The following is a 24,041-nucleotide window of genomic DNA, read 5'->3' as shown; positions in this document are numbered from 1 at the left end:
CATGATCAGATGTGTGTGGCACTAGCAAAAGGATTGATTCTTATTGTACTAATCACAGCTGGTAGTGAACTGATACAAACTGAATGTAGACAGCGAAGAAGCATGCCAATCTGTATATCCTAAGCTTTAGTATTTCTTACAGAAGAAACCTGGCCAATGTCAACTGGCCACAGGTATTTGTAGCTGTTCATCAAACCTATGTTTTTCGTCTTAGGACCTGAACTGGATGTGAGAGAATCTGTAAAATTTATCTGGCGCTTCTGGGTGCTAAAATACTTTAAAACTCCCCAGCTAAGTGCCTCGTAAAAGGATTCAATCCTTAAGCTAATTCAGGCTCCATACTTACCCTGTAAGGCTCATCATCTGGAAGAAGGAACTACTTTTTGTCTTTGGACTGAATTGGTGTGACTTTGTTGGGGACAAAGGAACTGCCTCTTAGTGTCTGAGGCATTCCTCCACAAAGGCGACTTATGTTTTTGCTCCACCAGTTCCCTTTTTGGACCAAACCGGGGTAAGGTTAGACGGAGATGGGATTTTTTTTTTTTGTGGTGTTCTTTCCTGCAGGGAAACTGATGGTGTAGGACTCTCCCAGTACTGCGATGTTCTGGGCTGCTGTGGCTTGCATAGTGTTGTATCTCTGTTTCAGAGTGTGCAGCTTCTCTGAAGCTGCATGTACGCTGGCAATGACTCCAAAGTCTCCAAGAGCCTGCTGTTTCTTTTCAAGAGCTGAAAGCAAGGTTCCCTCGTTTCTGAGTTTATTTCCCTGGAAGACCAGTGCAAGTTGGCTGCTCCCCAGCACGCACGGAGGCAGAAGGAATTTCCTTGCACTTGTGGAAATATAGCTTCCTAACTCTGCTTATTGTTTCATTCTTGATGTACGTACTAGGGATATGTCAGTAAGCTGCTGTTTCCAAACCAGGAAGCTTTCTATGCAGTAGGGCAGCAAGGTGGGAGAAGAGGGCTAAGAACTCTTTTAAACTCGCTATAACAAAGACAAAAGGAATTGCCTAATGGGGATGGTAAATGGTAGAGGCAGAAAAACAAACAAAAAACCAAACAACAGTCAGCTGCCCTGGGGGAATCCATCTGATTCCTTCTCTCTGGTTATGCAGTTTTCAGCTGTGAGCGGCTGAGGGAGACAAAATCATGAACTGTGAAATCAGTGGGACCAGAACTCACTAAATTCTTCAAACTGCTTTTTAAACCAGGGTTGATGGCTCCTTTAATTTAAGAGAGGTATCATCCTTTTCAGTACAGGAAGATTCAAGTAATCAATCTGGAAATTAGGGAAAGGAATTCAGCTCTGCCTTGCCTTTGTGCTCAGGTTTCAAAGCTGATATAGGCTTGAACGTATCATGTTATTTTATTTGGTTTCTGTTTTTCAAACCTTCAGAATGCAAAGGAATTGAAATTCTCAGCTTTTTTCCAGTAACCATGAGGGCTGTATTAAAGAAATGGAATTCAAACCATCCTACTCCAGTAAAGCAGAAATATTTTAATAGTGAAACCGTGATCTGGCATCACAAACCACAAGGGAGATGTTCCAGCCCTGCTTTGGGTTGTCTCCTATAGGTAGCAAGGACTGTGTGAAGTTTAGATGAAAGAAGGATTATGGTGGTCTGGTGTACTGTGGCTAGCATCTGTTTCAAGTAGGAATAGTGTAATTCTCTAAGTTGTTGACATTTGCAATAAAATTAAGAATATAGACTGAGAAAAGGTTTTGGTTTGGGTTTTTGTTGGGGAGGGATTGGCGTGGGTGGTGGCAGGGGAAGCACCTGTTAAGCAGTAGAGACTGCTTGACCAATGTGCATAACATGTCTATTAAACTTTTTCCTTTCATTACTTCCTCTTCTCTTTCTTGCCCCCAAGAGGCTCTATCAAAGCCATCAAAAGCAGCGATGTTCCTGTCACAAAACTCATCGTTGCAGCATGTCCACAGCAGCAGTAACGCCTGCGAGAAAGGCGCAATGAAGAAGTTGCTTCATCCCTTTTTTTTCCCCTTTTCTGCAAAGAATGCAATTCTTTCCTCCTACCCCCACCTCTTCCTGGACACTGTGGATTACCTGTTTCTGTTTAGCCAGATGGGCAAAGGAAGCAGGATGAGAAGGGAATATTTATAGCTCACCTCCTGTTTATGTTCCTTTCCTAGCAGATGTGATGAAGCTCTGTACTAATGCTGGAAGAAGAGAAAATTCAGGCAGGAATGAGAAGTGTGGCAAATGGAGACCATTTGCTAATGTGTAGGTCGAACGAAGTGCTTCCAAATGCAAAGATTAACACTTCCCACATCATACTGGCATTGCCTTTTTTGCGTCCGTCTCCTCAGCCTGATTTTAAAACAAAAAAGAAAAACAACAGAACCAAAGAGGAACAGCACTGCAATTCAGATGGGTTCTCATTTGCTTGACCTTCATCCGCAGAAACGTTGCCCTGTGGAGGCAGCGGGTGCGAAATCTTCTTTTGGGGGCAAAATCTGACCTCTCGAGTGGGATGTGAGCAAAGGCGTACTGGCAAAGAGAGAAAAAAGTGAGTTCAAGCTGGTGGGATTTAATCAGGGAAGTGCTCGGGCCTTGGGAGGCAAGCCGTATGGTTTAAAAAGGCAGCAGTTTGGACTTGTTGGAAACTGGGGAGAAAATCGTGCTCAGGGCTGTGGGGCTCCTTCGTTGCAGCCGTGCTCCTGCGGCATGGCTCCCAGCTACAAGGGCTTTCCCTGCCACGCTCCGCTCTCTGGCCAAGCGTTTGGGGTTTTTGCATGCTAGTTTGCTGCGGGGCAGTAAAGCGGTGTGGTTTAAATGTTACTCTTGCAAGAGCAAGCGCTGTTTTATTGCGTACCGGGCTCTCAAGCAGAAGCACGGTGTGTGCCTTGAAGGAAATACTTCACTTAATATTTACTGTGTGAACGTATCCAGAGACGGTAGCAAAAAGTTGGAGGGGGCCTTCCATACAGGGTTACTGATTTGTTGAACAAATCCTTGGTAAAGTTGGGCTCAATTTCGGAGGAAGATGACGATATTTTCAAAGGGAGATCGTGGAAGCAGGCCAAGGTGTCCAGATGTCTTGAAAGAATGGAGGTGGCAAAGAAGGGAGTGAGAGATGCAGGCAGAGCTCTCCGACGCCAGACTGGCTTGTTTCTGTCTCTTCGGAGGTTTCTGAGGAAGCCAGGGAGGATGCTGAAGAAGGCATTTGAAATTAGCAGGGCTGCGCCTGGGCGCTGGCGGCAGCAGGATCCCTCTTTGCTGGTATAGCGGGCATAAGGGCCGCTGTCAAATCTTCCCCCCCATCCCCTTGCTGTCCACAGACCCACGTGAGGGACTGCTGTTGGTGTCCTCCTCGTCCGAGGACTGAAAAGGTCCTGTCTGTGCTCAGAGCCACGCGTTGGTTCGTTAGCCAAGGCCTTTATTTGCCACCTGTGCTTTCACAGTTGCTGTATGGGGAGCCCAGGGGCTGAGGGCTCTCTGTGAGGAGAGGCTGGGGCTGCCTCAGGCCGGTTCCAGCCGGTTCCAGCAGCCCCTGGCGCGAGGCACAGCCCAGCCCCTCAGCCCTGCTGGCGGCACCTCGGGGAAACTGAGGTAAGAGAGGGGGAAAATGCTGGAAAAAGGAGAGGCATGAGGAAAAAAAGTGAAAAATGAGAAACATTTGCGAGCGCTGAGGTGGGAGGAGGGGGAGAGGTGCTCCGGGTGCCTGGGCACGGACTCTCCGGCCGCCTGTGCTCCGGCGTGGGGCCCTCCATGGGCGGTGGTGCGGATGTTTCCAGGAGGAACCTCTGTTCCCTTGCACCCCTCAAGGTGGGGGAAGGAGTTGGCAATGAAGGGGTCATCTGGATCCTGGAAAAGTACTGGAGTGGGGGGAAGGTGTGTTAATTTCTGTCTGTTTCTTGCTGTTATCTACTTCAATTGGCAGTAAATCGACTTTCCCCTAGTCAAGTCTGTTATGCTGGTGAAGGAGCTGGGTGAGTGATCTCCCTGCCTTTATCCCGACCCATGAGCTTTTTTCCATCTTGCACCCTCCTGTCCTGTTGAGGAGAGGAGTGAGAGAGCAGCTGGCTGGGCAGCTGGCCATGGTCATCCCACCACGGTTATATGTACTTAAACCCAGTAGGAGCTTATGTACTGGTGCAAAAATATTAGTGGTTTGTTAAGTTACACATCACGGAGCTTGGACAGCAGATGTCTGATCAGAACATGGTTTCGCTCTGCGTCTCCTCTGCTTTGCAGACATGGCTCGTGTGGGGAAGCAAAATGGGAGGACAAAAGGGGACCCAACGCCTTAGGATGAAAGTACTGTTTCAGAGAGATCAAAATTAACAGACTGAATCTAGGAGCAGGAGTAGTTGGAGCCCTGAAGTGAGGGAAAGATCAATAAATGGAGCTCTTCAGCACTTTTGAGGTGGGTGTATGCTCGGGGAAGCTCACAGCAATTTTTGTCCCTGAGATGCTGCCCAGGAGGTTTTAGGACAACCACTGTTAGAGCCAGGAAGGACATCCAGTTTTTCGTGCTGTGCAAGTCAGGATAGAGAGGAAAAGCTGTTGCTTGTTGGAAGAGGTGAGCTGCTTCATGTCTGACTTAAGTCAGCCTCATTTAAAAGAGGCCCTTCATAAATTGTAAAATAGATGCTGCAGCTGGCACTGGCAAATGTATCTCTTAAAGGTTTCACTCATGATAAGAAATTTATACACAGAGAATGCTCTGTTTTTCAGGTGCAGCTTTTGCTGCTCTGGTATGCCAGATAATGAGGTAGCAGCATGTTTTACTTCTGTTTTAGATCAAGATAGTCATCTTTTCCATGCATGGGGTGTTTGTTTTCTGGACAACTTCTTTTCTGATTTTAATTAGGGTTTGGAGACTTGGTACCCCAAAGTTGTTACCATTCTATCACGGATAATTACGTAAAATGCAGAACATTAGCTCTCCCAGATTGCTGCCTCTTTTCCCATCAGAGAGCACTCGCTGGTAGCTAAAAGGCTGTTTTTTCCAGTAGGGCTTTATTTAACTTTGTCACCCATGCAGAACTGAAGTAGCTACGTTAGGACCTATAGAGATGCTGTTACTTTTACCTTTTTGGCTTGTCCAACATAGACCTTGACAAGGCAGGATGAAGTCTTAGTTTTAGACGAAGGACTGGGATTTTTTTTTTCTCACGCTCCCTTAATCATTCTGGGAGCGAAGCTGCTGCATAACCCTGAGCCTCTTAACATGCATCTTACTGCAGATAAGACAGGAAACAAAGAATCGAATGGATGTGAAAAGTGAATTTCTGCATCTGTTCTCTTGAGACCCAGAAAGTTATTCGGGCACTTAAAGCTTCTGACTTCAGTGGTCTGACTTTGGTGCTTTTCACACTCCAAATATAGCTTATTTTGGGACTGGTGGACAAATCTGACTCAACTGAAACCTCGATGTAGTTATTCAGCACTTGGTTGCTGAAGTGGTGAGCTGTCGACTGTTTATCTGCAGGCAAACAATTGTGAGATCTGGTCAGCAAAGCTTGAAACAAGTTCCTCTCCTCTGCCCCGCAGTGCTTCAGTCCCGAGCTTCAGCCTTCTGGTACATTTCTGCATAAAGCTGTTGAATTGCAGACATTGGATAAAGGCTTCAGACTTTTCTCTCCATTTCAGTTTTAAAACAGCCACCCTTCAAGAATAAAAATGATTTATGATTCCTTAAGCTCTCGCTAACCTTGGATGGCAGAAGATGGCATTTAGGTCTCTGCTGACTTTGAGTTCGTTTGTTCCTTTTTTTTCTTTTCCTAACCGGTAGAGACTGTTTTCTAAGATAAGAAAATTCTTGCAGCAGCATGTATCGCAAGGCGCAGGTCAGAACTGCAGGAGTGACAGATATGTGTAGTTTAACCTGTGTCTATTTCTGTAAAACATAATGTCAGCATACTGCTGTGGGGTTATTGAAACACAGAGTTGGTTCAGACCCGAACCAGGGTGAAAGAATTGTCAAAGGGGTTAAATCTGGGGACACCTCAGGTTTTTGATGAGTCACCTAACATGCCCTGGTTTTCAACCCGTTTTGCCTTTTTCCTTGTTCTTGCTTATATTGTGTGAGGGCAGGAGACTTCTGGAGCTAGCTTATACCTGTCAAATGCTCATGGCCTTAAGGTAAAGTCTTTGCAGATGCTATCTGATAATATCTTTCAGTTATATAGCTATTTTGCAATGGAATAATGCTGGGTTTAGGATTTTCTGAAAACTGCTACTAAATTTTTGGGCTGCCATGCAAATCTGGTAGAAAGTCAGACTCTTGGTGTGCAGTATTTCAAAAACAGATGGTTAATGCCACATAAAAGGGAAGAGCAAAGCACTGAAAAGCCTATATCTGAAAGAGCCAGCTCCGCCATGGGATTGGGTAAAATAAGTATATAAACAGCACTTTGTGGTAGTGCTCTCTGACAGGAGGTTTTGTGTCTCGCTGTATAAATTCTTCCCACTTACTATTGTATCTGGTCTGATAACTATTTTTAGAAGGATTGAAACTGAAGTTGCTGGTTTCAAATAGGAAAAGGTCTTTTTTTAAACTTCGTATAGAGACTTCCTCTCCTTAGGTAAAATTTGGTTCTGAAAACTGGCTTACATGTGGTGTGGCTTCTGATCATTGAAGCTTCTGACTTTTTTCATAATGTAACAGTGATGCCAAGACAGTAGAGCTTGATTTGTCCAGGATGTGAGGCTGGGCAAATGTTTGTTTGGTTGGGTGTTTCTTGAATTTTAAGCCTGTTTCTTCAGGTGGGGGGGCATTCCTGGTTGCTCAGCAGTAGCATGTGGGTGTTTGTCAGCCCAGAAGACTTGCTATTTTTCAAATGTAAAAAGGCAATTTTGCCCTTTGGCTCCCAACACAGTGCGTTTTTTTAAATGTTACTTTTGCGAAAACATGCAACTTCCCACTTAAGTTCAGTTACAGCAGTTTAATGCCCAGTTCTCTTTTCCTGTTAGTTGCCTGTTTGACTCAACTGTCGGAAGCTGAAAATGCAGTTGCAACGGGAAAAATTTAGTTACTTGACTGATTTTCATTGTCAAGACTGAGAAAAATGGAGTGTAAATACAGCATAAATGAGAGCGAATTTCCAAGAGCTGTCAATGCACTGACCATGTGGGCCATAGGTCCTGCTTTCAAGACCACTGTAATTGAAACTATTCTCCATTTGCATAGCAGGCTTCAGAAGAAAAGTGAAGTAGCAGATAAAGCTATTTTAAGTAGATCATTGAAAGCACCCTCGCAAAATATGGAGGTTTGGACCATTTGGCAGAGAAATAATTAACAGCCTGGGTTTTGTTTGCAAACTTCCATTAGAAATGTACTTAAAAAACAAGACCTACCTGTGAGATACAGCTGCCAAACCTGCATTTCTATAAAGGTATTTTAGAAATCAACAAACAAAAAGAATCCCAGACCATAGGAATGCCCATATTGATGGCAGCTGTTGAAAAATCTTGAATGCTACTCACTGAAATATATACCACTGTAGACAGATGAGAGCTGGTGTTGCGCCTTATTCTTTTTTAAAATGGGTCTCTCTTGTGCCAAAATTGTAATTTCACTGTTGGGGGAGGATTAGTATATAATTAGTACAACTTATCCTAGAAGACAGACTTTAAATCAGTCTGATTCTAGATTTTCATGAACAAATTAGTTCCTTGCCAAGGTTGCAGAGCATACAAACCATTCATGTGCTTTCTTCTTATTGGACTCTTTTTTTTATAGTTCAGTGCCACAATTTTTGGAGTTTCTCTTGAACAATTTGTTCTTCTATGAACAAGCACGTTTACTACTTGTACCTTAAGAGTTTGGCTTTACTCTCTCTGTAAGGACACAAGAAAAAACATGTAAGTCAGCAGAGAAAACAACCTAAGAGAATGAACCTCTTAATCCACAACTCCCTAACCCTCTCCCACTGTTATGCTAAAACTTCTTTTTTTTTTATTTGTAAAGGCTGATGCTGTTGTGTGATCTCTACTTGCCATGTCTGCCTAATAATCTAAATTGATTTCTTAAAACTGCTTAACTCAACGTGGCTTGAAAAATACATTTTACATGAAGGGGAAAAAAAAAAATCACAGCTGTTCTGTTATATGGTCTCGCTTTAAACGCTGTGCGTTGAGAGTGAGGTGTGTAGAGGTGAACTTGGCTGAGGGGGGAAGCCCTCCTGGGTGACAGATGGAAGAGAAGAGGCTGTTCTTGACAGGCGCTCCTGGTTTGTGGGTACCCCTGCGGCGGATGGGAGGAAATGCCTAGCACAGGCATTGGGGTAGGTGATGGCGGGAGGGGGGACAGGAGGTGGCACTGGGCTGCGATTCTGCCAGACGAGCGGCACTGAACATTTGTCCTTTTTGCTGTGCTTGTGTTTTCCAGGTGCATCAGAGGCTTTCTCCTTGGCAGAGTGTGAGGGTGGTCTATTGCAGTACAGTAGTGCCCTCTGATGGTGAGTATTGACATGGAGAAACTCCTGGCTCACTTTGGACTTCCCGAACTTAAATCGTGTTCCCTGACCCCCTTTTCTGGTTGAGGCTTTTCTGGCTAGGAGGTAATCCACTTTTGAACTAAGGAAGCGACAGAGAACAAAGTTAGTCGAGAAGAATTAAGGAAATAGTCAACTTTTCTAATAACTGGTCGTACAAAACCAGACAGGCTTTATAAAGAAAGATGTAATTGCATGCAACTGTCCATTTTTTTGCCTGATGTAGCTGTGACGGCTGTGCAATGCCTACCTTTCAGGGTACTGTGTGCCTTGTTAACTTCGTTTCTGTAATGAAAGTGCAGTTCATGCCAGCTACTTGCTCAAACGGTTGAAAGCACTGTTTGCTGTAGTGAAGAAGTTGTGAAGCCAAGGCAATTTTGTTCCTTTATTTAAATTCTGGGACAGCTCAGACATTAAGCTTTTTTGATAAGGTGGTTGTAACATAAAGCAAAAGAATGCACTGGTGGAACTTAAAAAATCTCAGTATGCCAGAACGCAAAGAGGAAACGATCAGCTTTGAGATCGCTGCCTGCTTAACATCTGCATGCTGTGTGCAAAGACTAGAGCGCTTATGCTGACTGACACAAGCTGTTAGTGGATCATCTCCCCATTAAGTCTTGTTAATAAAGCCTGAAAGCTAATAAAGTAAAGGGCTTCGGTATAATTGCTTCCCCTGCCAATGTAGTGAGTGTGTGCAAACACAAAGAGAACATGACTGCTGTGTAGAACTCAAAAACCTGAATGCTTAAATAGGTAGAAGTGCAGAGGACAAATACACGGTTGAGAGGATAATGTGCTGCTTGCCTGATTTGATTTTTACCTCTCCTTGTATTGTGCGTGAATAGTTCTCTTGTTATTTCTTTCAATAACTTCACCTTTACCAGTAGTAAATGTTCAACACTGACTTCTTTGGCCACACACTTTTTTATAGCCTAATGTATTGTTTAAGTTGTTCTTATGCAAGAACAGAAATCTTTAAAAAATACTAATGACCTGTTACTGGTGCACATATGGTTGAGTCAAAACTTTGTGGTGCTCAGATGGAATTGATATCTCAAAGTAACCTCACGCTTAATATAGTGTGTAAAGCTTTCAAAATCCTCCATGGTCTTATTTAGCAGCATCCTTGGCCAGGTTGTAGGTGCCTGTAAATGTAAGTGAAACACATTTGTGTACAATTACTTTCCTTTACTTGTCCTGTGTATTTAAATACTGGCTTAACATGTAATCGGTGGAAATTAGCTAAAATGTTTGCTGTATAATTAGTGAAATGCCAAAATGCTTTGTCCGCTTAGTAACTTGTAGTTGCCCTCATGCAGGCAATCGACAGGCCTGTCAGAGCAGAGGAGAGCATGGCAGACAACCATATCACAGTGTCTTGTTAATAAATTTAACTGGAGCTGTCTGTTGCTGTCTGTTAGGTTTGTGTTATTGACATGTCCTTTGGATTTTTTCTTTTTTTATTTGCCTCTGAGCTCTTCCTTCTCCAATGCAGTAAAAATCTGACCAGACATTACTTGCGTGGGAGGTATGAGAGGATCAAGCTGGAATTATGGGCTTTCCCCACAGGTGAATTTGGCTAGAAAATCACTTTTACGAGCTTTTTGTAAGGAAAACATAAACCAACTGTAATTCCAGATGTACTGAGCCTGTCCTCTGAAAGAAATAGTTCGGTCTTTAACACTTCACCTAAGCTGGAAATCCTTGAGAAATGTTTTTTTTGTGTGTGCTACCAATGCTGATGACTCTTGGCGCAGTCTGACCTATTGTATTTATCGCTGTGGTCTCCATCTGGTCTGTGGAGGGTTAAAATGCAGCAGGGCTGGTGCTGGTAGGCACCTCCTCCAAAGTTGGCAGTCATGGAGCTGCCCTTGTATCGTACCAATGGGGATACACGGAAAAGTGTTGGTGCAAACACTGTTACTGTTCTGTTCTACAATAAACTGTCTTACTACCTGTATAATCAAGGTAGCATTTTAAATAAAGGATGTTTTTCATGTCTTGTGGTTGTGTAAACAGCACATAAGTTGATGTTATATATGCTGCTCACAGAACCAATGAATTCAATACTTATTTGGCTATTTAAGCTTCTAAACATGTTGATCATACCTGAGCCTGCTATCAGGAGTGAAGCTAATGCTAATCTATTTCTTACTACTCTCTTGCTCAAATACTTGAGTGAAAGAATGCAAAAAATCTGAGCTGGTGTCATAACAGCTGCTGATAAGGAGTTTGAAATTCTATCTAACAGTCCAAACAAATTGGCACTTTGCTTTTCTTTTTTTCAGTAAATATCTGACTGTTGTCTCTGAGTTTTAATCTTTGAAACACTAAAGCTACTAAAATCCTGTCAGGTATCTGAGTCTTTAGAATGGACATCTGTAGGTTCCCAAATACTGGGGCCTCTTGGGATGCTTTAGTCATTTTAGATGTCCATAGCTGGTCAGTTCCACCTAGTCTCTAAAGATGGCATAAGGACCTCTTTGTCAGCGCTGGAGAGCAATCCCCTTGAAGAGGGAAAAAGCCTTTGTACGCTTGATTCAGTTGATGAAGGCACGTGACAGTACACTTAAAAGCCTGAGAGAACTCTTCTGGCTTTATAAAAGTGTACTTGGCGCATCCTTTCTCAGCATCCATGAGCCTTCCTTTTCAGAAAGGCATGTTGCCCCAAGACTTGTCCTAATATGCAAATGATCCTGTTATAAACCAGTTCATCATCTGGCAGCAAATCGCTGAAAGGGGAGGGAGGTATACAAGCCTTTGGTGGCAAAACTTTCTGAACAGTGGTGTGCTGAGAAATAATTTCCTTCGGTAGTTAAGATTACATTATTTGCTTCTCTCTCTACTTGCGCTGACTTCTTTGACCAACTAGTTTTGATGTTAGCTGCTTAAATTGACTTGGTGTGTCAATACATGTGTTAGATGAGTTCAGATGGTGTGGTTCATGTAGTTGGCCAAAGTTACAACAGGTGGGAATACTAAGCCAGAAGCCGTGTGGGTGGGTGTGACTGCACAATCCTTGACAGCAATGCTCTGTGCAACAAAAAAACCTTATGTTTTTACATAAGAAAAATACGTAGCAATCTGAAGTGAATCATTTTTAGGCGTGCTGCTATATCTTAGCAACTACTGTACTGGGGGAAAATTTCGACTTTGTGACTCGATAGAGGGCTTAGGGAATACGAACTCTTAACTTCTGTTTTTTTCTATGTATGGGTAACCTGAAGCACGTAGTGGCCTGTCTTTCTGGCGGTAAAGTAATAACTAGCTTACAGTTCATGCAGGTCACTGCCATAAATTTTAGAAAGGTGCACTGAAATCCTTAAGAATGCTCTGAAAAAGCTCCTGACAGCACTAAAGAAATGGAAAAATGTTGTTTTATCTACACCTAAGTAGTAATGTCTGTCTTCTGAAGTACAAAGTGTATTGATCCCATGAATTTTAGATTAAATAACCTTGAAGCTTAAACTCGGAGCACTGTCCCTGTAGCCTCCAACTCCTGATTGCTCTCTTAAATATTTGTTGCCTTAGGACAAAGAGGAGGAAATCGGAACTAAACAAGAATAAAAAGGTTTTAAGTAGGTCCTTCCTTGATGTTTCCTAATGTACATGGTCTGCCTTTGTCTTCTGGGCTATAAATCCTGATAAATTGCACAGTGTTTTGTCTTCCAAAATATTTTGGTTCTCAAAAACTCATCAAAACATACTATGCTGTCATGATGTGGCTTTTAGATTTTATGTTGCCTTTAGTGTAAACAGGATTGTGCTTAGAGTAAATATCTTTTACTTTTCCACAAAGCACAGAAAGCTTAACAGATACTGCCAAGTTAATGGGAGTGAAAACCTCTGACATCCCTCTGTTCTTCTTTGATGGACACATCTCTTCATAAAAGATGAACCAAAAATTTAAAGTCTGTTTCACTTTCAGCTCATAACCATGTTTGCCCTTTTCTCCGTGGGACAAATACAGAACTATTACAAGAAGATCTGTCAATTTTTAATGCTAAACTTGTATTTGTCTCTTCTTTGTAGAAGTGACGGTGGTTTACCAAAACGGGTTACCTGTGATTTCTGTGAATCTTCCATCCCGGCGTGAACGTTGCCAGTTCACGCTTAAACCTATCTCAGACTCTGTTGGTGTGTTCTTACAACAGCTGCAAGCAGAGGACCGAGGAATTGATCGGGTTGCAATCTACTCATCAGGTACTGTTGTTTACAAACTAATTGATTTACTTGCTTGCCAGCTATTTTCATCCAACCTTTTGCTTTTTAAGTAAAAGCTTGTTATGGTGTGAGTTTTTGGACATTCCTGAAAAAGTAGAGGGTAAAAACGCCATTCCTAGAGTAAGAATTTCCTGTTAGCTGTCCCTGTGTAGTCAGGTCTACCAAGGAAGTCTGACTGTAGAGTGAAGGAAGAAGAGGAAAACATTCCTAATGCCTAGCTTACCTCCGTTAAGACTAATATCTATCTTTTTGGTGAATTTTCTACTATTTAATAGGGAAGATGCAAGCTATGCAACCTATGTAGATGTTCTAATCGATTTTTAAGTAATTGGGTTTAAAAGGTGGTACAAGGGAAACAGTATCTTGTTTAGCTGTGAAAACTCAATCATATTTGACTTAATGTTGTATTTTGCTGTGTTTTGCTGAATTGCTACGTATCTGCTAGCCACCAAAGCTCTGAAATGTCGTGAGGATCTCTTACGAAAGCGCCATCAAAGCAGACACTTCCCTAAAAGTCTTGGCTTGGGAGGGATGTGTTTACTAGGTTAGTCAAAGCTGTCCGATACCAGAGACTGAAATAACTATTTCTAATGCCAGTGGGGAGAGATGAAGGTCACTTAAGTGGATTGTATTGCAAAACACAGTAAAATATTAAAAGTGTGTGGGATGAAGTGAACTACTTTTTTGTAAGATGACCCAAAATATCACGAATTTAGGGAAGCAGCTGCATATATAGGTCAGCTAGCATTTGCCATGTAAGGTGTCCCAAACTATATATCTGTCTTTGTCAAAGGGTATTGTCTGTGGGGAAAATGTGAAAGCCCAACAACTGGATTTGGGATGGCATTACAACTTGCTTAGCCACGGCACGTTTAGGTACTTTGTTTCTGTTGTTTAATGAGGCATCTGTGTTTGTCTTACAGATGGCACACGTGTCGCCTCCTCCACAGGTATAGATTTGCTTCTGCTGGATGACTTCAAACTGATCATTAATGATGTCGCATATCATGTTAGACCACCAAAGAGAGGTAAACCAGCCTGGTTCTGGTAAACATCAGAAATAAATTTCAGTATTGAGTTCCCTGCTTAATTGCAGCATGCTTTATTAACTTGTTTGAGAACATGAAGTGTTATTTCGAAAGGAAACCTTGCAGTTTCTAATCCTGCCCTTGGAGTCTAATTTAGTGATATCCAAGTAATCGGAGTAGTCAGTGATGAAAAGCAAATATTCATTCTGCTCAAAGCTAGTACCCTCCCCATAAGAGGAATAAATGAAGAAATGTAATTTCTTTTAATTTCTAAATTTTTTGAATTTTTTTTTCTAATTACTGAAAGGTAATTTAATTTAACTCTTTCTGAAGGAGTGCAATACAAAATGGGAATTAGATTGAAACTTACATTATCTGATTTGGAAGAATAAATCGTTCCCTCACCTGACAGTTAACATTGTTTCCTTTTAAGTGTGGTACTTCAAGTATTGCAAATAAACCTTGAAACCTTGTTAGCTAACAAACAGTGAAATAAATGAGACCGTGCTCTTACAAGGTTACATTACTAAGAATCAAATAGGAAGGGAAGCCAACCTATTTTGAATCAATAAGAAAATCCTTTTAAATAATGGGTTGTGGACACTTGTGTAACTTTCAGGATGTGAAAACTTGCAAGAAGCTTTTGAGACACTCCAGAGTTACCAGCAGAGGCAGGAACTTGGTATTTTCATCTACCAGCTACGCTTTCTCCTATGCAACTTTAAAGGCTTCATAAAGCACCAGGTTCTTCCACGCCTGTTGCATCCTCTGAGGACTTAAACAAAAGGACTGGCGTTGGAAATGTTGCTCTGATTGTTCCTTGGCTCACAGATAGTGCGGGATTTTTGTCTACCTTATTGTTCCATTACTGTTACAGGCAATAATATGAAGTTTGCAAGCAGTATTTTTCTAAAAGGAATTTTTGGCCCTGTAGACAAGCAGACAAATTAGGAAGGATTTATGACTTGACTTGCACGTCCAATTGAGGTTAGATGGTGGAAATACTTTCCTCTATTTATTTGCATCTTTTCCCTAGTGTTTGGGCTTTCTTTTCTTATGCCTCTCTTCAAGCAGTAGATAATGAGCAAAATCATTCAAAAGGCAAAAGCTGTGAGGGAACTGTTAATGTTCCTTTTACCATGTTGAGCAGCCTGAATAAGACCACAAGTTAAAGCAAGTTGATATATCAAAAATCAGGAGACTGACCATATCTTTTGGGCCTGAGACTACCCTGGATGGCTGACTTGTAGGAAGATCTGCTGATATATGGTATCTTCCTCTGTAGATGCAGTTAGCTTCCAAGGACCTTTTTGCAAGGAAAATAGTGAAAATGTATTCTAGTGTTTTATTGTTCACAATATCAAAATACCAAGTAAAAAGTAAATTTCTGCCTCGGGAAACTTGGTGTAGCCACTTGTCCTTAGTATGTGGGAGACTCTGGAATTTGGGAGTGCAGCATTGAGTGAGATGTTGTTTCTCCCCTGTCTGTGGGGTTAGACTGACCTTTACTAGAGATGTGTTTTTCCAGTCTCCTTAAAAGCGCCTTAACAGAAAACTCTCCATTAAGACTGGATGTCTAAATCACTGGATATCACACACACACAAAAGTTACTTTCTGCTCTATCACCCCACTGCTCTGTGTCTCGCATGTGGTGTTTTCACACACTTCTAAGACGTTGTAAGCCAGAGAAGTGGAGTGAGGATTTCAACAAGGTATCTCTTCCAACTGATAGCCCCTGAGAGCAGGTGATGGTATCAAGCCTAGCTGGTCTAGTCTGCAATTTTTAATACAACTAAATGAGAATGCAGACATGGTGTCTGTTTCTGCACTGGAGAAATCGCTGTCCCAAGGTAAGGCAATTCATACATCCCACTTACCTAATGTTTGAGAGAGCAAAGTCTGTGTTAGAGCATCGGTTTTGGTTAGCTCGCTTGTATGATATACCCATTGTGCGCTGGTAGGTGAGCTCTGGGATCACCTAGGTTACGTGAAATTGCCACCTTCGATTTATTTGCCAAGGAGATTTCTCTAGTTAGCTTGTACTAAAATGAATGTGCCCGTAAATAGGCACTGAGATTAGTTCTGTGAAACTTTTCAGCTACTGCTTTTCCATTTTTACAAAATCACCCTGTGCATTTTGAAATGGAAATGCCAGAACGCTGTAATCTTAAATACTAGGTACTTTTGATGGTCAGTTCAGTAGGAACACTTTTTTTTTTAATTCATAGGGGCACAGGAGCGCTCTAGCTGGAGGTGGATGTGGCGTGCTTTGGGTGCCTTGGTGCAGACAACTGAGTCACTTCGTTCCCTTGAGCTGCTGGTGTTAAAACTTAAGCTGTCCATAGCTTTTTGTGACTTGAAACTCTTTTACTTGCTGCTTGTTTGAGAGTTGCAGGCCAAGTCTAGCTTTCCCAGAAGATGAGTTGCTGCAGCTTTTCCATGTCAGTTCTGTTTTCTGTGTTGGTAAAATCATATTTTGAGAAGATAACCTAAGGTACAAGCCCAAGGATGCTATAAAAAATTAATTAGTTTTTTATGTTTATTTGGCTAATGTCAAGTTCTTTTGCTTTAATTTGAAACTTGTTGTTTTCCATAGGGAGTGTGTAATACAATACGCCTAGTCACAACTTGTTTACAGGTTGATTTCCTTTTGGAATCTTTATAAATGCAGGGATAAAGGTAGTTTCAGATAGTGGCCCTGTTACTGTCTTTATTTAAATACTGTGAGGGAGAATTTCATTACCCGGTAGGCAGTACAGTGCGTGGTTGCCCACAGTGTTGGGAAACTATTCCTGGCATTGGTACTCAAAATAATTGTCATAAGACTGCATGTTCTGGGGCCACTAACCCAAGATCTTTGGTTGCTGTCATCAATTACTTTGGTTGCTGATGGTCCATAGTCTGAATTCTGGCTGTTTCTTGACAGCTAGTGTGATGGATTATACTTGTTTAGTTGTTGATTTGTCTTTGTTAAGTCTTGTGTATAAATACGGATCAGAAGTAGCTGTTGATATCTGTCAAGCTAATAGCATGTATTTCTTGTTCTTATCCAATTTTAGGAATATCCAATAATAAAGCCTGGTTTTCTCTTGAAGAAATTGCCTTGTCGTAGAGTGCTGGAGTTCTTCCAAAGGCTTCTTTTTTGAAAAGATGGTTTCATGTGTTTCCTGTGCAATGTAACAACAGTTTTGTAGATTAATGCATATAAAGCAGTCTCTTTCTTTCCTAGAGCTCTTAAGCCATGAAAATGCAACGACGCTGAATGATGTCAAGACATTGGTTCAGCAGTTGTATACCGCCTTGTGCATTGAGGAGCACCAGCTGAACAAAGAGAAGGAGCTGATAGGGAGACTAGAGGAATTGAAGGAGCAAATAGCACCGCTAGAGAAAGTGAGAAGTTTCTCATTGTATTTTACTTATCCTCCAAATGCAGCCTTAATTTATTTCAAGGTTTTAATTAGGTCCCTGGCATGTTTCAAATAGTTCTAAGATCACTGAAGCAGAAGATGCCCTGAGTGTATACCAAACTATGTCTGTTTCTACCTTCTGTGGAAGTATTTTGGTTCCTTGCTTTATATAATTGGAAATGAACTTGGTAGTAAATAAAGACTGGGGCTAATGCAACAGAACATCTCTGAACACACAGAAATAAGCAGTTCTGTGAGGTATCCAGAGCATGCTCAGAGTGAAATATGGATGATGGCAGGATACTGATGGAAAAGAAGTCTGGATTTGTCTGCATAACATAGACTCAAATAATATGTCTCAAACCACTTAGCATTTAATATAAATACAAGTTGTTATTTTTGTTATCTCTTAATTATATTAACATAATTATTTTTGAGAATACAAGGCATGTATTTCTATCTCCCGTAGGTAAGGATGGAGCTCAGCAGGAAAGCAGAGAAGAGGACAACCTTGGTGTTGTGGGGAGGCCTGGCCTACATGGCCACTCAGTTTGGGATTCTGGCCCGCCTCACCTGGTGGGAGTATTCTTGGGACATTATGGAGCCAGTCACCTATTTCATCACCTATGGTAGTGCGATGGCAATGTATGCGTATTTCGTAATGACTCGCCAGGTAGGACTTATTGTGTTGACATTGACACTTTAATAGAAGACTTCCTTTGAGCTCTAGTCCATAGAAAAATAGCAAAATTGTGCCTGTTAGAAGTAGCTTTGCACCTTCCTTATCCTGTTGGAACCTAGATGCCGCTTAATTTAATTTTTGCTGTCCAGGATGGTGATGTATGGTAGGGTTTTCTGGTGGTGGTTGTTGCTGATTTCCTGGTTGTTTTACCATAAATGCTTATGTATGTTCTGTGATTGACTGCTTTAGCTATACAGGTTCATCTACTGACAGGTAATGGTTTCTGCACACACACACGCAGCCTCACACACACTGACTTGCACCGGAGGCCTCCAAGTGCTGTGATTTATCAGCCCAGATAAACTATGGGTACATGAGGTACCTACTGAGTTTCAAGGAAGCACACCTCTCTGACATGAGATGCTGGCCTTTTTAAAGAGACAAGAAAGGTTCAGGGATCATGTTTGAAATGCTTTTGTTAAGTGTTTCATGGATCTGGCCTCCCATCCTGATGAACAATCCTTCTCTGGATCCTTGTAGTTGTAAAAGACTTGGTGTGGATTTCTAGTACATGGGTTTTTCTCATCACTCCCATTCAAACTTCCTAATTTCACCTAAATAATGAGGGAGGAAGGGCTCAAAAGAGTCTCTACTGTCACAAGACCACCAGAGCAGACACTTCGGGTGTTCCAGCATGGTGTCCCAGTGGTCTGTCAGCTGCATCATTTCAGGGGCTGAGGACATGCGTGCCCCTGTCAGGGCTGCTGCAATAGTTTTTATCAAGTGCGGTTGGAACTTCTGCCATGTTTGAACTCGGATCGGATGTTTTAATCGAATCATCCATGTGAACTAGTACCTCTTCTGCCAGACTTAAAATCGTAGTGTTTTAGGGATGGCTTGACTCTGAATGCAGCTTTTCTCCACCTGACAGCCCTGATCATTGGATGCATACCAGGCACAGAGGCTGTGTGATGTTCCAGTGCAAGGGAGAGTTAACTTCAGCAGCCAGACCGTAGAGGCTATGTGGGATTTGGTGTGAACAGCTCTGCTGCTCCGAGTTATCTGCACGCTCTTAAAAGCTGTGACTTTGCAGTAGAGCATCCCTGGCAAAAGCTGTGGTATTGGGTTCTTGTTCTTGCCTGCATAGCTTGGTTGAGAGATGAACTTATGAGCAGCTATTGTTGCTTTAATTAGCCTTTGCATGTTTATGACCCTAAGAAAGAGAGAGTAAGGGCCATCTTACAAAGGCTTGTTCTAGTATTTATAGCTTTTTCCCCCATAAACTGTCAGTATTGGAACCCTGAAACGTGTTAGGTTTTTGTTCTCTCTGCGTGGAAGGATTCACACATTTGGGACAGGAGAGAAGTGATGGTAACTCACTGCTGGAGTGTAACATACTAGTAGAGAAGCAAATGCCTGACTGTACTGGGTCTGGCTGGGATGGAGTTAATGTTCTTCATGGCAGCGGGTGTGGTGCTGTGTTTTGGATTTGTGACCAAAACAGTCTTGATAACACACCAGTGGTTTTGCTGTTGCTGAACACTGCTTGCACAGCATCAAGGCCTTCTGTTTCTTGTTCCTTGCTCCCCTGCCCCTGGGAATAGGCTGGGGGTGGGTGAGCTGTTGTGAGGGGGCACAGCTGTGACAGCTGATCTGAACTGACCAAAGAGATGTTCCACACCATGTAATATTATGCTCAGCAATGAACTGGGGGGGAGTTTCTCTAAAGTAGCTGTTGCTCAGAGACCGGCTGGGCATTGGTCTGCTGGTGGGAGGTGGTGAGTGATTGCTTTCGCATCACTCTTCTGGGTTTGTTTTCTTCACTTATTAAACTGTCTTTATTTGGACTCAAGTTTTTCTTGGTTTTTGCCCTTTTGATTCTCTTCCCCGATCCGGCTGCGGGGGAGTGAGCGAGTGACTGGGTGGGGGCTTAGCTGCTGGCTGGGGTCACCCCACCACACAGAGTGAGCTTGGACAATGCTGTCTGGTCTTGTGCCTTCACTGACAGAAGCTAGCCATCCTCCCAAAACACACCTGATACATACTGTGCTAATGGTATCCTGTGTTGCATCCTGTTGATGCTTTATTCCTGTCTTTTTTTCTTTTTAGGAATATGTTTATCCAGATGCCAGAGACAGACAGTACTTACTATTTTTCCATAAAGGAGCCAAAAAGACACGATTTGATCTAGAGAAATACAATCAACTCAAGGATGCAATTGCTCAGGTACCAAGAATTTTTCCAGAAACAAGACAAAGAAATTACTGCTTGCTAGCTCTTAGCTGCTATTAATAGATGCACCTCAAACAAGAATGGATGTATCTTAGGTTTGCAGCCCATTTTCCTGTCACAGCCCCAGTGCAATCATTGAATTGGCTTTGATATGCCTAAGAATAGAATTGCTGGATGTGTAAATCAACATGAAACAGTTGCCTATATCTATCTGTAAGGGCCTTTTAGAAACTGCTGGCAAATCTTGAGTTGCTTCAGGCACTTCATGCCTCAGAGGAGCCTAATTCAAGATTTCCTTTCTTCTCAGCTCCTACACACCAGATGGATTTAGCGAGGAATGAAGACTTGAATCCATTCAGTTCATGTCTTCCTGACATAGCACTTCAGTGCGCTGGGTTGCAGTCCTGGAAAATAATGTTCAAAAAATTTAGCTGTATTGTTAGAGGCAATGGGGGCAGATTTCTCATATTCTGGAGACAGACAGTTTTGGCAGACTGTCCGCATTGTGGGATCTGTTCAACAAAGGAGTCGGGTAGAGATCTTTCCTCGTGTTTCTGAGAGTCTTTCTGCAGAAGGATGGCATGAGCAGAAAAAGCAGAACTACCACATTCTTTTTCACTGCTCTGTATCATTCTCTGTTTATTCCCAGGCTCTGGAAATGACAGTGTAGGATATCCAGGGGAGGATGTGTTCTCTCCTGCCTTGGAGAAGGAGCTGCGCAAGGAGTAGAGGGAGGTCAGGGCTAGGCTCTCTTGGTTTCATGAGAAAACCCAGGAAGACCTCTGGGTTTTCTCATGCCATGTTGAATACAGATTCCCTTGGGTGGTTATATTTTCATGGAGCTTTTCTTCTACAATCAACCATTCCCATTAATCTAGGGTTTTATTTTTTGGTTTTTTTTTTTTAAAAAAAGGGTTCCTGTGAGTTTTTTGGGATCAAATCCTTTTAAGTGAGTGCATGCAGACAAGTTTAGAGAAGTACAGGGCAAATGTCTTTCAGTACGTGCTGAGAAATGGTTTTCCCAAATATGAGCCTGTGACATTGTTTTACTTCTTGAATGCTTCCCTTCTGGACAGGGAAAACAAGGAAATATGGAAAAGCTTTCTATTCTGTAAAGGGGAACGGTATTGGGGAAGGTGTATTGGGAGCTTGTTCTTTATAATGTGTTTTTTACTTTTAGGCAGAATTGGACCTTAAGAGGCTTCGAGACCCACTGCAGGTTCACCTGCCCATCCAGCAAATTGATGAAAAAGACTGATCAGCAAAGAAGCTCTGAACCCCGGCAAAAAAACTGTTCATAGCTCCTGCCTTTTTAATTAAAAAGCATTGCAGGTGGAAGCTGGGAGGTGATGTGGGGGTGGAGGGTTTTTACCTTTAATCAAGACAAAGGACTGTAGGGGGGGGAATCTCTTAAACTGAAGATGGGACTTTGTGGAATGTTAGTTCTAAAAAGGGCTTGGCAAATAGTCATATTTAAAAACTGTCTGAATGGCAATTGTGTACAAATACAGGATTGGGGGGGTTCATGAAAAGAATGTAATGCTGGGGTGTAGGGGTGTCTTCTTCCAGCTTTGCAGGGTCTGCCTCTTGATAAAGACACCAGCAGCCTGCTTAGCTTTTTAAATTTTCCCTTACCTGACTCAGATCTCTCTTTCTCTCTCAAAAAAAAAAAAGGAAAAAAAAGAACAAAGAATCCAAGCCACCTGGAGCTATGGCTGGTGATCAGAACTTGCACTCCACCGCCAGTAACACGCACACTTCTGATCAGACTTGGTCTCTTTTATAAAGTTACTACAAGACTGCTTTCTACTGGAAAACCGTGAGCTTCCCCTTCCCGGCCCACCCCATGTGCTCCACTGACTTCCTCCTTTGCTTATTTGTAGCACAGATTGGTTGTAGCCAAGTGAGAGAAGGAACAAGTTTTCTTCTGGACATTTGATAATTGATATTTTGGATTATTCCATAATAACTATATAAACTTTGCGTCCCAATGCCCTTGAGCTCCTTCTAAAAATCAATGGCAGCATTGCATGAGAGGTTTTTTATATTCAGTCTTAAGAGAGGGAGATTCCCCTCTTCCTACCCCAAATCTGATAGCCACCTGGACTATGAAATTATAAAGGTTTAAAGGATTATGAAACTGTTGCAGAATCATGACTCCTACTTAAATGAACAGTTTTGGAACATGGAATAATTAAACTTGATATTTGACTGCTTGTGTAACGGGATAAAATGGTCAAAGCATTTTCCTTGCCCAGAGGCTTTTTGAAAGCCCAGGGCTCTTACAGTGCAAGACACAAAACTACTTCCATTCTCTAGCACTTTCCCCTACTTAAGTAGCTTTAGATGAACTTTGCACCCACAGGTCAGGATTTCTTAGGAGTGGCTAATGACATCTCTTGTTCTTGGCTAAAAGAAATAGAGGAAGGAAAGTCAACCCATTGCCCTCTTTTCTAGCAAGGCTGGCTGAACTCTAAGCAGATAAACCATCTCTTCATTCAAAGCGGGTCAGTCTGTTTTAGCATCCTGCTGATAAGTACTGTGGAGACAGGATGAAGGTAGGAGAAGGGCACTAAGCTTTATATACAGAAAAGCTGGCTGGTTTTTTTGATGTTTCACTACTACTCCTCACTGTGTCATGGAAAGAGGCTTCTGTTTTTTTGGAGAACCATGTTTTAAACAAAAAAAAAAAGAAAAAAAATCAGTATTAACTAGATGCCAGGTGCCTTGCAGATGTGGAAACACAGCTGGAATTGCTGCCTCTTACTCAATGGCATGTTGGACCGAATTGGGTGCATGTTTCTAGGGGTTTTTTTTCCTCCATTCCCCTTTTCCTCTGTCTTTCAATTTAATTACATTGTGTGATTTTTTTTATCTGTTTTATCCTGTTTGTGTGGTGCGTTTTAAAGGGAAAAAAATGAACATGATCCTGTAGCTGAATCCTTGGTGTGCGTTTGGGATGAGGGAGGGAGCATGGAGAAAAGTCCTTCTTTAAAAAACAAAACAAACTGAACATGTGTAAAATCCTGTATCATTTATGAAATATGTATAAAAGAGCAATGTACTTCTGGAACAATAAATAACTATTCAGTTTTTGAATTGGTGCTCTTGAATAACGTTATTTTCCCCAGCTGAGAAAAGAATATTGGATGTGTGGCAGCTGCTTCCTGAGTTTCCTCCATTTCTTTTTGTTTAGGTTGTTTCTTCTTGACCTTACATCACTGAGGCCATGTTGATGCAGATAATAGCTTTCCTGAAGAAGCTTGGATGGAGATCTTGCTGCCATGCCTAGCTGCGTAACACAGGGATCTCAAGAGCAGTTGAGGTGGTGAGGTAGAGATGTTTGGTCTAACAGAGATCTGCCTTTGTTTGACCAGCATAGTAGCTCCATGGGGAGGCTAACAAAATCTGGACATGTGTGGCAGGTTGCAGGATAAGAATATATTTGGGTGTATAACACCCAGCAACCTAAAACATACCGAGTGGTGTCAGTGTGTTTCTATGTTGCATTCCAGTGCTGTTTCAGAGGAAAACTGAAGTTTTAAGCTTCTGTTAACTTTCTGGGCCTTTTGAATGGCTGTGGCTTGATTTGTCATGATGACATACAGTTTGTTCATTAACTTCGGGAATTAGCAGACTGTACTTTGTCCTAACTTAATGGGATGTTAGGATGAGACATTTAGCGCCAGAGTATTTTTTTCATCATGTCCGTTGACTGTAAAAAAAAAAAAAAAATCCGTGATTGGCCAGTTTTAAAACCAGCCTACTCTCTCCTGTGTTTTTTAAGACACAGAGGAGGGGCTGGAAACTGTTAGTTGTTGTGACCTACCTTTAATCACTGTTAAAATTCAGTTCAGCAATGCTGACAAAACCCTCTTCCTCTAAGCAGCCCTTAGTCTGCTGCTGTGTACAGATGAGCTGCTGCCCTCCCTAGACAAACTGCTTGGAACAGTTGCATAAGAAGTCTCCCATTTTGGCATCCAGAAGAACTGAAGACTTTGACATC

General features: G+C 42.1%; 1 protein-coding gene across 1 annotated transcript in view; it reads left to right on the top strand.

Moving 5' to 3' along the window:
* Positions 1–23,128, top strand: part of MCU (mitochondrial calcium uniporter) — a 93,075-nt gene extending 69,947 nt beyond the window's left edge. The window contains exons 2-8 of the mRNA XM_059821170.1: positions 8,356–8,425; positions 12,494–12,664; positions 13,609–13,713; positions 16,944–17,104; positions 17,591–17,794; positions 19,913–20,029; positions 21,220–23,128. Coding sequence (XP_059677153.1) covers positions 8,356–8,425; positions 12,494–12,664; positions 13,609–13,713; positions 16,944–17,104; positions 17,591–17,794; positions 19,913–20,029; positions 21,220–21,336 — 945 coding nt within the window. The 3' untranslated portion in view covers positions 21,337–23,128. The remainder of the gene's footprint in view (positions 1–8,355; positions 8,426–12,493; positions 12,665–13,608; positions 13,714–16,943; positions 17,105–17,590; positions 17,795–19,912; positions 20,030–21,219) is intronic.
* The last annotated feature ends 913 nt before the right edge of the window (positions 23,129–24,041 follow it).

The sequence above is a fragment of the Gavia stellata genome, chromosome 9 (genome assembly GCF_030936135.1).
Source record: "Gavia stellata isolate bGavSte3 chromosome 9, bGavSte3.hap2, whole genome shotgun sequence".
Taxonomy (NCBI): Eukaryota; Metazoa; Chordata; class Aves; order Gaviiformes; family Gaviidae; genus Gavia; species Gavia stellata.
The sequence above is the reverse complement of the archived record's forward strand: the minus strand, read 5'-3'. Positions and strand labels throughout refer to the sequence as shown.